This window comes from Rhinopithecus roxellana, chromosome 19 (genome assembly GCF_007565055.1).
Source record: "Rhinopithecus roxellana isolate Shanxi Qingling chromosome 19, ASM756505v1, whole genome shotgun sequence".
Classification (NCBI taxonomy): Eukaryota; Metazoa; Chordata; class Mammalia; order Primates; family Cercopithecidae; genus Rhinopithecus; species Rhinopithecus roxellana.
Window position 1 is genome coordinate 25812016 of NC_044567.1, and position 12487 is coordinate 25824502.

The 12487-nt window shown below is 43.4% G+C and overlaps 1 protein-coding gene across 1 annotated transcript in view; it reads left to right on the forward strand.

The window, feature by feature from the left end:
* Nucleotides 1-12487, forward strand: part of TEX14 (testis expressed 14, intercellular bridge forming factor) — a 78148-nt gene that overhangs the window by 47540 nt on the left and 18121 nt on the right. The window contains exons 17-21 of the mRNA XM_030923689.1: nt 693-974; nt 2480-2580; nt 7370-7409; nt 9713-9794; nt 11857-11919. Of these exons, the coding sequence (XP_030779549.1) occupies nt 693-974; nt 2480-2580; nt 7370-7409; nt 9713-9794; nt 11857-11919 (568 nt within the window). The remainder of the gene's footprint in view (nt 1-692; nt 975-2479; nt 2581-7369; nt 7410-9712; nt 9795-11856; nt 11920-12487) is intronic.

A 12487-nucleotide genomic window follows, 5' to 3' on the forward strand; every position in this document is an offset into this window, starting at 1 on the left:
ACAGACACTGGCCTCAGCTGGGAATTTTTTTTTTTTTTTTTCTCATCAGAGTTACAATGAAACAATATTGAACAAAATGACATTATTTGAGGAACTGCTACATAGATATTTACTGTATAGCATTATTAAAGTGGAGAGTACGCAGTGTCACTCTCATATCCTGTGGGCATTATCCTTTGTATCAGTGTTCTCTTAGAGGCTTAAAGGATATGTCTATTTTTAATACTAGTCGTAAGTGACATTAGCAGAAGTGTTCCACAACTTTTGAAATGAAAACATGCATATATGTATGCACTCCAAAAATATGAGCTCGGTGTAGTCTGGAAAGACTAGACAAACTCAAATAGAATCCTTTCTATTATTACACACTGGGAACTTTAAATGTCATTTTTCCTGTTAAAACTTCACAGGAAGAGGGTCTATCTGTAAGTTTTTTGCTGCCTTTCACCCTGGAAGTCAACAACAAGGGTTGTTGTTTGGGATGACTAACTGAAATTCCCTTCTCTCTGTCATCAGTTCTCCCCTCGCCTCCCATTCAAGCCAAACAGGGCAAGCTAAGGATGATACAACTGTAAAAAGGCAATTATTGTTACAGTATGAGTTATAATAGTATTGTGTATTTCTTTTAGATGAAAGCCTGTGTTTCCAGTGTTTACAGTGATGTTTTAAATGCTGTTTTCTCTTGTGCTCAGTGGAGGTGAAAGAAATGGCAGAGAAAGCAGCTACTGGACAGCTCACAGTACCTCCTTGGCATCCTCAGAGTAGTTTGACTTTAGAGAGCGAGGCTGAAAATGAGCCCGACGCCCTGCTGCAGCCTCCCATTGGGAGCCCTGAAAACACGGATTGGCAGCGAGTTATTGAGTATCATAGGGAAAATGATGCGCCCAGAGGAAATGCCAAGTTTGACAACACGGACAACAATGACTGTGACAGTGACCAGCATGACAAACAGTCCAGGCCTGGAAGCTTCACCAGTAAGTTCACTTGCGGGAATCAGGATAGATGAACTCAATCAAGTATCAGTTGGGCGAGGTGGCTCAGCCTGTAATTCCAGCACTTTGGGAGGTGAGGCGAGCAGATCACTTGAGCCCAAGAATTTGGGACCAGCCTGGTCAACATGATGAAACCTAGTCTCTACAAAAAAAAAAAAAAAAAAAATTAGCTGGGCGTGGTGGCACACGCCTGTAGTTCCAGGTACCCGGGAGGCTGAGGTGGGAAGATCACTTGGACCTGAGAGGCGGAGGTTGCAGTGAGCTGTGATCACGCCACTGCACTCCAGCTTGGGTGACAGTGAGACCCTGTCTCAAAATAAAAATAAGAAAAAGTTATCAGCTCTCAAAAAAGTAAACCTTCCAGCGTATTTTTTTGGTTTGGTCCTCTCTACTTTCCTACTCTTCTGGCAACCTTGAATTCCAGGGGAAGGCAGTATAGCCCTGTATCTCATTGCATTTCCCACAGGCAAACAGATACAGACACTGATCAGTTTTTATATTACTGAAACAGGCCCCTTTGTCCAAAGGAAGTAAAATAATCACATACTGACCCTGGTTTTGGCAAGGAATTGAGCCTTCTTTACCTGGGGATAGAGGTGGGCCACCACTGCCTACTGCCTATGTCTCTGCATTGTATTCTAAGCTGGAAATAAATTCTCTCAGAATTTATTTAGAATGTATTCTAAGCTGGCATTAAATTTTCCCTCCAGAGAGTCTATGCTGGAGGAACCTAGAGACACATGACATTTATTGTCATCGGTTTATAGATTTACAGGTTAAAAAAATGAAGGCCATATATTTTCAGTTGATAATTTGCTTACAATCAGGGCATGGGATATTGTTTCACAGTTGTTTATAAGTTAAAGAAAGATACATCTGGCCAGGCGCGGTGGCTCACGCCTGTAATCCCAGCACTTTGGGAGGCTGAGACGGGCGGATCACGAGGTCAGGAGATCGAGACCATCCTGGCTAACACGGTGAAACCCCGTCTCTACTAAAAATACAAAAATTAGCCAGGCACGGTGGCGGGTGCCTGTAGTCCCAGCTATATGGGAGGCTGAGACAGGAGAATGTCGTGAACCCGAGAGGCTGAGCTTGCAGTGAGTGGAGATTATGCCACTGCACTCCAGCCTGGGTGACAAAGCAAGACTCTGTCTCAAAAAAAAAAAAAAGAAAAGAAAAGAAAGATACATCTAAAATTGTCATTTGTCTTAGGCAGAAAATCTATTGACTTGGGTATTAGTTGTATTTAGAATCTGTTTCTTGTCAAGCATCACTCGCGAATGGGTGGGCAGATGATCCAGGGCTGCATTTTGGGGTCAGGCTAAACTGACAGTCTCTACTCTCTGGACTGAACCTAAGGTATGGGACATGGCCACTCTTGGCAGAATATGTATTCATCTCTTCTCTCATGCCACCTTTATGCTCTTCCTTGTTGTCTGAATATCACTGAATAACTTTGGCCCTGACTGTGTTACAATCATTAGGTATCAGGCACCCATCTCCCAGACAAAAGGAGCAACCAGAGTATAGTGAAGCCTTTCAAGCAAGTTCTGACGCATTAGTGGCTGTTGAGAAATCTTACAGTGTAAGTAATACTGCCTGGAAAGCCAAGTTGAACCCAAGGATCTAATAAGATAGATCTGAGTTGTAGTGTGTTATGACACCAAAATAATACCTATAGTAGTTATTTTTGGCTGGAGCATGTGCCTTCATGTCACTGACATGAATAAAATAATCTTTCCTCCTGTCTGATACTTTTTAAAACGTCAGTTCAACTCAGTGAATTGTGTATCCTGGAGATTGGGAGAGTACAGAAAAGTGTCAGATTCAGCTTTTGCATGTGAGTTTCTGGTATAGTTGGGTAAACAAAACTGGAGCAAAGCTCCTTCCCCGGCAGATGACTGAGGTCAGTTAGGAGTAGGAAAAGCAAGGGCAGGGTTGCTATGAGAGTACCTTCACCTGGAATATCCTCTAAGGGCCAAACTCAGCTCCCAGCTCAGTGGAAGTGATGTGTTTGTGCCTGACAACTGCGCCTCAGCAGGATCCATTTGCATTTTCACTGCAGTTACAGCCTTGCTTCAGGGCTTTAACACACTCTAGGCCATAGCGCAGCCAGACTAAGAAACCAAATTTTTTTTATTGTCATTGACATGGGATTGCAATCATTTAAAGAATATAGACAGCAATTGAGAATGATACAATATATGAATACCATAGTGATAAAATGTAAGGTCTTTTGACCTATTATATTTAATCATGGCATACGAACCATTCATAAGATCAGCTTATTCTTTCTCTGACTTGAGGGCTGGAAGAACAGTCATATTAAGCATACTGGCTGAGCTGGAGAAGCAGGCCTAGGCAGAAAAGTGGGGAATGTCTGCAGGAGGCCAGGACTCAAATTCAGTTTGATGAGAGATAAAGAGGAGCAACTGTTAAGTGCACAGGAAGGGAAGCATGTGGCAAAAAGCCATGTCCGAGGAAATTAGTCACAACATCTCTGCCAAGAGATCACTGAAGGTTGGGTGTAGTGGCTCACACCTGTAATTCCAGCACATTGGGAGGCTGAAGCAGGAGGATCGCTTAAAGCCAGGAGGTCAAGACCAGGCTAGGCACCATAATATGACCCTGCCTACAAAAAATGTAAAAATCAGCTGAGCACAGTGGCTCACTCCTGTAATCCCAGCACTTTGGGAGGCCAAGGTGGGCAGATTGCTTGAGTCCAGGAGTTCGAGACCAGCCTTGGCAACATGGCGAGACCCCATCTCTACCAAAGATAGAAAGGTTAGTTGGATATGGTGCATGCCTGTAGTCCCAGCTACTTGGGAGGCTGAAGTGGGAGGATCCCCTGAGCTTGGGGAGGTTGAGGCTGCAGTGAGCCATGATCACGCCACTGCACTCCAGCCTAGGGGACAGAGTGAGACCCTGTCTAAATAAAATAAAATAAAAATTAGCCAGGCATGATAGTGTGCACCTGTAGTCTCAGCTACTCGGGAGGCTGAGGCAGGAGGATCACTTGAGCCTAGGAGTTCGAGGCTGCAGCGAGCTGTCATTGCGCCACTGTATTCCAGCCTGGGTGACCAAATGAGTCCCTGTCTCAAAAAAAAAAAAAAAAAAAAAAAGACTGAAGTGAGCCGTTTGTTTGGCCATATGGTAATCAGGTCCTGAATATTGCAAAATAAGCAGGAAAAAAGGGGTGGAACAGAGATGCTAAAGAAATAAATTTGCAGGCAGGTCGCAGTGGCTCACTCCTATAATCCCAGCACTTTGGGAGTCCGAGGTGGGAGGATCATTTGAGATCAGGAGTTTGAGACCAGCCATGCCAACATGGTGAAACCCCATCTCTACTAAAAATACAAAAAGTAGCCAGGCGTGCTGGCGTACACCTGTAATCCCAGCTACTTGGCAGGCTGAGGCAGGAGAATCACTGGAACTCCAGAGGCGGAGGCTGCAGTGAGCCGAGATCATGCCACTGCACTCCAGCCTGGGTGACAGAGGAAGACTCTGTCTCAAAAAGGCACAGAAATTTGCAGGCTGGGCATGGTGGCTCACGCCTGTAATCCCAGCACTTTGGGAGGCTGAGGCAGGCAGATCACAAAGACAGGAGTTCAAGACCAGCTTGGCTAACATAGTGAGACCTGTCTCTACTAAAAATACAAAAATTAGCCGGGCATGGTGGCACACACCTGTAGTCTTAGCTACCCAGGAGGCTGAAGCAGGAGAATCACTTGAACCTGGGAGGTGGAGGTTGCAGTGAGCCGAGATCATGCCTCTGCACTCCAGCCTGAGTGACAGAGCGAGACTCTGTCTCAGAAAAATAAATAAACAAATATAAATTTGCTGCTTTTTACTATTTTTTTTTTTATTATTGAGAGTACATTGCTGTTTTTAAAATGCTTCTTCATTTGCCTTTAACCTATAATACGCGAGAGTCTCACAGGTTCTGAGTAGCCGTAGCCTCTTCATCTGTAAGATGATGCCAACACATGGGCTATGTCTCTGCCTATGAGGGATCAGGGTGTTTAAATTCAGTACTCAACTTGAGTTGACTAGGGCCTTTCTCCTTATTTAGAATATTAGAACAGGAAGGTCACCTCATCTCCACCCATTCTGCAGATGATGCTGCTGAGGCTCAGGATTAGCATTCTTTCATGCTACTCCAGGCAGTTCACAGCTGCTTTTCCCCACCAGGAAGGGAAGGCAGAGGCACATGCACAAAGAGGTAGGGAGAGTCAGCTCAGAGTGTCACACTGACTGCTGGGTAGTGTTAGGTAACCCCATTGTTAACACTGCATCCAACTATAAAGGGATTTGGTTACAATGAACAGCAACTTAAAAGTGATTTCCTACATTATTAACAGCATCAGTCCATGCAATCAACTTGTTCACCAGAGTCTTCTGAGGACATAACAAATGAATTTTTAACTCCAGACGATGAATATTTTTACTCCTCGACTGCTCAAGAAAACTTAGCTCTAGAGGTAAAAAACGCAGTTCAGGGTAAAGTACATTTTCACCTTTCTCCATTGCCTTATTTTATTGAGAAAAATAGCTTACATATCAAAGTATATAATGTATACCAGGGTTTTTTATACCTTTTTTGGTGTCAGGAGTGTGATATGAACCTATGCGCTCATGTGTTTTGAAAAAACGTCTGAAAGATTTTTTATTTTTGAGAATGGGAGGTCATGTGCAGTTTCTCCCCAAATTTGGTTACTGCATTTATACAGCACTTTGTACTTTTTTTTCAAAACATTTATTTTTTAAAAAAAATTTTTTGAGACAGAGTCTCGCTCCGTCATCCAGGCTGGAGTGCAGTGGTGTAATCTCGGCTCACTGCAACCTCTGCCTCCTGGGTTCAAGCGATTCTCCTGCCTCAGCCTCCTGAGTAGCTGGGATTACAGGTGTGCGCCATCACACCCAGCTAATTTTTGTATTTTTAGCAGAGATGGGGTTTCACCATGTTGGTCGGACTGGTCTTGAACTCTTGACCTTGTGATCCGCCCGCCTCGGCCTCCCAAAATGCTGGGATTACAGGTGTGAGCCACCGTGCCTAGATCAAAACATTTTTATTCATGCTACCTAATTCATATATTCTTCCTGTTGGGAAGGGACGAGGCTATCATTCCTGTCTCTGAGGAAGACTGGTGTTCTGCAGATGTACGGAATTAATTAACTCCAGCCTGACAAGCTTTAGTGATGGGAGAGCCAAGATTGAGGCAAGGGTTCAGCAACAAATATGAGACTGTCCAATATACCAAGTTTTCTTGGGAATCTGCCTAGCTTTTACAAGAACCTGCTGTATAGAGTATTTTCATTTCTAAAATGAATTTTGTTGGATTCTCTTATTTACTTATTTTCTACCCTACCTCCCTGCTAACCTGGCACCTTTTTGGGATCTTTTACCAATATGAAAGGTCGGGTGGAGAAAAAGGGAGGATTGTATGTGTCAATCACAGTATTTGACTGATAAGAATTCTAGGATGCATCAAAGATATAATTTCAGACCAGGCACAGTAGCTCACGCCTGTAATCCCAGCACTTTGGGAGGCCAAGGTGGATGGATCGTGAGGTCAGAAGTTCAAGACCAGCCTGGCCAAGATGGTGAAACCCCACCTCTACTAAAAATACAAAAATTAGCTGGGTGCAGAGGCAGGTGCCTGTATTCCCAGCTATTCGGGGGGAGGCTGAGGCAGGAGAATTGCTTGAACCCGGGGGTCAGAGGTTACAGTGAGCTGAGATCGTGCCACTGCACTCCAGCCTGGGTGACAGAGTGAGATTCCATCTCAAAAAATATATATATAATTTCAGCTTGATGTGGTGGCTCATGTCTATAATCACAACACTTTAGGAGGCTGAGGTGGGAGTATTGCTTGAGCTCAGGAGTTTGAGAACAGCTTGAGCAACATAGCAGGACCTTGTTTGAAAAAAAGGAAATGAAACATTACTAGTCCCCAAAAGACCCCTTGTGCTCCCATCCAGTCACTGCCTCTTCCAAAAGGAACCAGCATTCTGACTTCTTACCTCACAGAGTACTTCCGCATACCAGGCCAGCTTTTAAACTTTATTTAGCTCTTTTGATAAAGCTCCCAAGAACCAAAACATCTTTGTTGGAAGATTGGGATGAACAGGGATAGTGATATAAGGTGGGGGAGTCACATAATTCCTCTTCACAATGGGAGGTGAGGGAGGACTTACTGAGGAGGGGACATATGGTACAAATAAGTACTTAATGTCTAGGAAGCAAGTTTGTACTTTTTCTATAAAGACGCAGGGATCTTATGAAGATTTTCAAGATTTAAGAACATCAAGAAATTATTGACCTTTTAATATGTCTGCCTCCAGTGAACCTCCTTTCTTTTGTTCATTTTTAGACCTCGAGTCCCATAGAAGAGGACTTTGAAGGAATACAAGGTGCATTTGCCCAACCTCAAGTCTCTGGAAATAAGCCCTTACAGAAGATTCCTTGAGAATCACTTCCTTTCACTTTCTTCTGTTGGATCACAGATATTTAGAGCTGGGGGGATCCTGAGGGACAGCCTCGTCCAAACCTTTCATTATATGGTTGAGAAAACCAAGGTTCAATGATTTCTCCTCAAGAGAACAAATCCCTTGCTCCTCACCAACCTCATGACATCCATGTGTTGTATTATTTATACCTCCCCTTGCATTTTTATAGCATATGTTGTTGCAGTCACTGCTTTTTCCCCCTTTGGTCTCTCAAGCTTTCAGGCTCCTTGGTGTGCCACATAGCAAGTGCACAGTTATCTTTGCTAAGCTGACCTGGGGGATTTGCCCAAGCTACATAGCTAGTTTTTGACATAACAAAATTAGAACTAGGTTTCTTCTTCTCCCCAGAAGGCAGTGTCACCAGCATTTTCCTTTGCTTGCTTAGCATCTTAGCAAAGAGTTAGTAACAGCTAACAATGCAGATTCAACTTAACATCTACCACTTGGGAGGCCTTGGGTTCTGTATAACTTAGCAGGGGCTTTCTATTAGGTGAGAAGGTAGCCTTGGATCCGTAGCCAGGGATGTGTCACCAGACAGATATAAGTTAACTGTTGGCTTTGTTACATTTTTAGAATTGTGTACTCTTGTTCTTTTAAGGTATGCACTCATCTATTTTAAAACTAGAGTTATCCACCTACCAACCTGTGTAACTATCCATGGTCATGTCTCAACCCTGTAAACCCAAAGAAGGTGGGGTTATGAACTTACTCGCTTCCTCCACTGCATACTCCAGCTTCCAACTGTAACCTTGTGTAGGCCCCTGCCAGAGTTGGAAGTGTTTTAAGAAGCTGTAAGCTTTTAGATGAACAGTTAAAGTCTCAGCATAATATGTATTGAAAGTCTCCAGAGCCTTGGGCCACCCACCTCTTCCTGCAGAGCCTCTTTTTTGGACCTGCCTTGTATGTGGCCACTTAACTTGTATTTGGAGGTGAGTTGAGTGGGATGGAAAAGTTTAGGGCAGACAGGTCAGATAACCAGAGTTAGTTTGATACAGACATCTAAAGTATGTGAAAAAGTCTCTGATTTCTACTCCATTTACTTCTTTCTGCCCCTCTCTACCCCCTTTTCCATCTAGTGCTCTGATGTATATCCCCTTCCACATCAGAGGATACAACAGGGGTACAGGATGCAGCGTGCTAGGTTCCAAGCCCCATTCTGCCACTGACTTTTTCTGCATAAACTTCAGCAAGTCACTTCACCCCAGGGCCCCACTTTCGCCTGGTGTAAAGTAAAGGAGAGGGTCTGACTCTAAAGTCTCTAAGCTCTAAATGTTGCTTATTAGGAATTAGTTTATGCTTTCTGGATATTTATCATTTTAAAAGAGTGTCAGAGGAAGAGGAACCCCTAATGTCTCTCCACTGGTGGAGTTTCAGAGCTACTTGGTAACTGTGAAAGGTGGCATTGTTCTGGTGGGCCTTTTTAGTGTCTACCAGACCACCTGGACCTAAGGAATGGGATGGGGGTGGGGGAGTCATGGGCATTTGGAAACAGGGCTGGATGCTCCATCTGTCCCCTTCTTTATTAACTAGGACAGTACAGTGGTGGGAAGGAAAATGGATACTGGCCCTGCCTGCCTGGAGGTCTGCAAAGCAAAGGATGCTCCGTCTGCCCCCTTCTCTATAAGCTAGGACAGTACAGTGGTGGGAAGGAAAATGGATACCGGCCCCGCCTGCCTGGAGCAAAGCATCTTACTGAGATTTGGGGAGGAGTAACTTCAAATAACTTGATGCCAAGGAGAACAGAAGACTGTTGAATTAGCTCCTCAGTACTCAAGACTCCACCCCCGCCCCTACTCTTTAGGTGGTGTTTGGTGGCCAAGTGGCATAGTTCGGGATTGTTTAGTTAACAAACAGTTCTTGTTTTCAACGCCCCCTGGTGTCTGTTCACAGGAACCCGGTCAGTTTGCCTTCTTAAAAAGACAAAACATTTGTCTCCAGAAATAACTGTGGTTATAACTGAAAGGCCAGTAAATAACTTGATTGTATTCTGAGTGTCAGAATATATAGTTCTGTGCTCTGAGCAAGGAAAATAAACTTTCAGAGTAAAAACCTCTTCTACAGCACTCAATCCAAACCCAATTAGGGCAGCACTTTGTTTATCCAGATTATTTCTAATTCTGGAGCAGACGAAGGGACATTCTAGGGAATGATGATAATAATTTGGGTTGACAAAGATCAGTTAAAAAAAAATTACTTTATGCTTTCAGGTGAGGAAAAGTTCCAGATGAGAAAAATTCTTGGAAAGAATGCTGAGATTTTGCCCAGGTCTCAATTTCAACCTATACGAAGGTATGGGCTGTTTTATCTTATGCAGTTTCAGACTCACAGATGTGGTGTTAAATGGTGATAATGCCCCGTGTTTATATATTGCTTGTCTTCAAATGTGTTAGCTACTATCTTATCAAAGTTAGCTTTGGGCAGCTTAGCTTTGTTATACTTGTGCAGTAGAATTTGAGGGGTAGAGTCATCACCTTTACTTAGATCCTGACTCTGACTTTCTGTTCATGTGACCTTGTCAAGGTTCTCAACCACTCTATTCTATTTTCCCATCTGTGAAGTAGGGATAAGAATCCTTACTGAGAATGTTGACAATAGGAACTTAAAGTAATAATATAACTCCTGGGCATTTATCCCAGAGAGATGAAAATTTACATTTACACAGAAATACATATGGGAATGTTTATAACAAATTTATCTATAATATCTCCACACTGGAAACCCAGATGTCCTTCACCAAGTAAATGATTAAACAGACTTTGGTACATCCATACCATTGAGTGCTACTCAGCAGTGAAAAGGAATAAACTATTGATACATGCAACACCTTGGCTAAATTTCCAGAGAATTATGCTGAGTAGGAAAAGCAGTCCCAAAAAGTTATTTACTGTATGATTTTTTTGCTTCCTTGATTGCTAAGGCAGGAAAAATGGAAAATGGTGAGTTGTGTACTGGCTGTTAAAGTTTCTGCCCAGAAGTGACTCATCGCTTTCACTCATATCTTACTGGTTAAAACAAATCCTGTGGTCATTTATGTAAATCAAGAGGGCCAAAAAGTGCTGTTCTGTTATGTGCTTAGAAGGAGAAACAAACATTTTTGGGAACGGAATAAAGTCACAACTCAACCCCAAATCCGTGATCTTTCATTTATATCATTGGTCTCACAGGATTTTTGCAAGGATTAAAAATGTGAAGGTCAGGCACGGGGGCTCACGCCTGTAATCCCAGCACTTTGGGAGGCCAAGGCGGGCGGATCATCTGAGGTCAGGAGTTTGAGATCAGCCTGATCAACATGGAGAAACCCCGTCTCTACTAAAAATACAAAAAATTAGCTGGGCTTAGTGGTGCATGCCTGTAATCCCAGCTACTTGGGAAGCTGAGGCAGGAGAATCGCTTGAACCCAGGAGGCGAAGGTTGCAGTGAGCCGAGATCGTGCCACTGCACTCCAGCCTGGGAAACAAGAGCTAGACTCTGTCTCAAAAAAAAAAAAAAGCAAAAACATATGGAAGGATTTAGCATGGGATCTGCCTTATAGTTAATGTTCAGTGAGTACTGAAATTGAATCTTAAGTATTGGTTAAAGTAGAAACGGGTCAAGTTTATCTTCACTATTCTGGCCATTTTTTGGTACAAGCCTCTCTGGCCTCTCCTAGTACACTATACCAGGAAGCTTCTTACAGGTGCTAAGGCCTCGTGACTGTGCCCCTTTGCTCCAATATCTCACCTCCCAGCAAAGTTCCTATGCTCTGTTGATTTTCTCATGAACTTGCTCACGGTCGTATAGAGTCTTTAACTGATTTCAGAGCTGACCCTTAGAGAGTATTTATTCAATCTCTGGAGAGAAAATTGAGGCCCAGGCCCAGACACGTCAGAGAACTTACAGCTAGTAGTACAGGCAGAACCAGAACTCACACTGTTTTTTTTTTTTTTTTTACTTTGGAGACAGAGTCTCACTCTTGTTGCCCAGGCTGGAGTGCAATGGTGCGATCTCAGCTCACTGCAACCTCCGCCTCCCAGGGTCAAGCGATTCTCCTGCCTCAGCCTCCTGAGTAGCTGGAACTACAGGTGCATGCCACCACGCCCAGCTAATTTTTGTATTTTTAGTAGAGACGGGGTTTCACTATGTTGGCTGGATGGTCTCAATCTCTTGACCTCGTGATCCACCTGCCTTGGTCTCCCAAAGTGCTGGGATTACAGGCATGAGCCACTGTGCCCAGCACAGAACTCATACTTTCTACTCCTGAGCTTAGTGCCCTTTCCTCTGTGTCTCACACTGGGCTGATCAACTGGTTCCTTGTACCAAGTTAAGGAACACAGAGGGGATTTATGTAATTTTCTTACTTTCTTTCTCACAGTACTGAAGATGAACAAGAAGAGACATCAAAAGAGTCACTAAAGGAACTGAAAGAGAAAGACATGTATGATCACCAAAGAGAGTGCCTAGGGATGCTTGTGTAAAGTCTTGGTTTTAAGGGAATAGTATATTCTTGTTTGTAAGAATCTTTCCATTTTTATGTGTAGACTTAATATGAGTATGCTGCTGCTTTCACCAAAAAGTTGTTATCAAATTGGTGATGTGATTTATAGCTAATAGCAGCTTACATTCAAGGAAATGTAGTGACGATAATAATAATAAGTTTACGCTTAAGGTAGATTAAATCTATTTTCCACATAAATATCCTGGAAATATGGAATATTTCATCTATGTAAATAGTTTATTTTAAGCTGCTGATATGTTTAAAGTTACAATATCTGGCAAAGAAAGTCTCTATGGTGCCAGGTGTGGTGGCTCACACCTATAATCCCAGCACCTTGGGAGGCCAAGGCGGGCTGATCACCTGAGATCAGGAGTTCGTGACCAGCCTGGCCAACATGGTGAAATCCCATCTCTACTAAAAATACTAAAATTAGCCAGGCGTGGTGGCACACGCTTGTAGTCCCAGCTACCTGGGAGGCTGAGGCAGGAGAATCACTTGAACCCAGGAG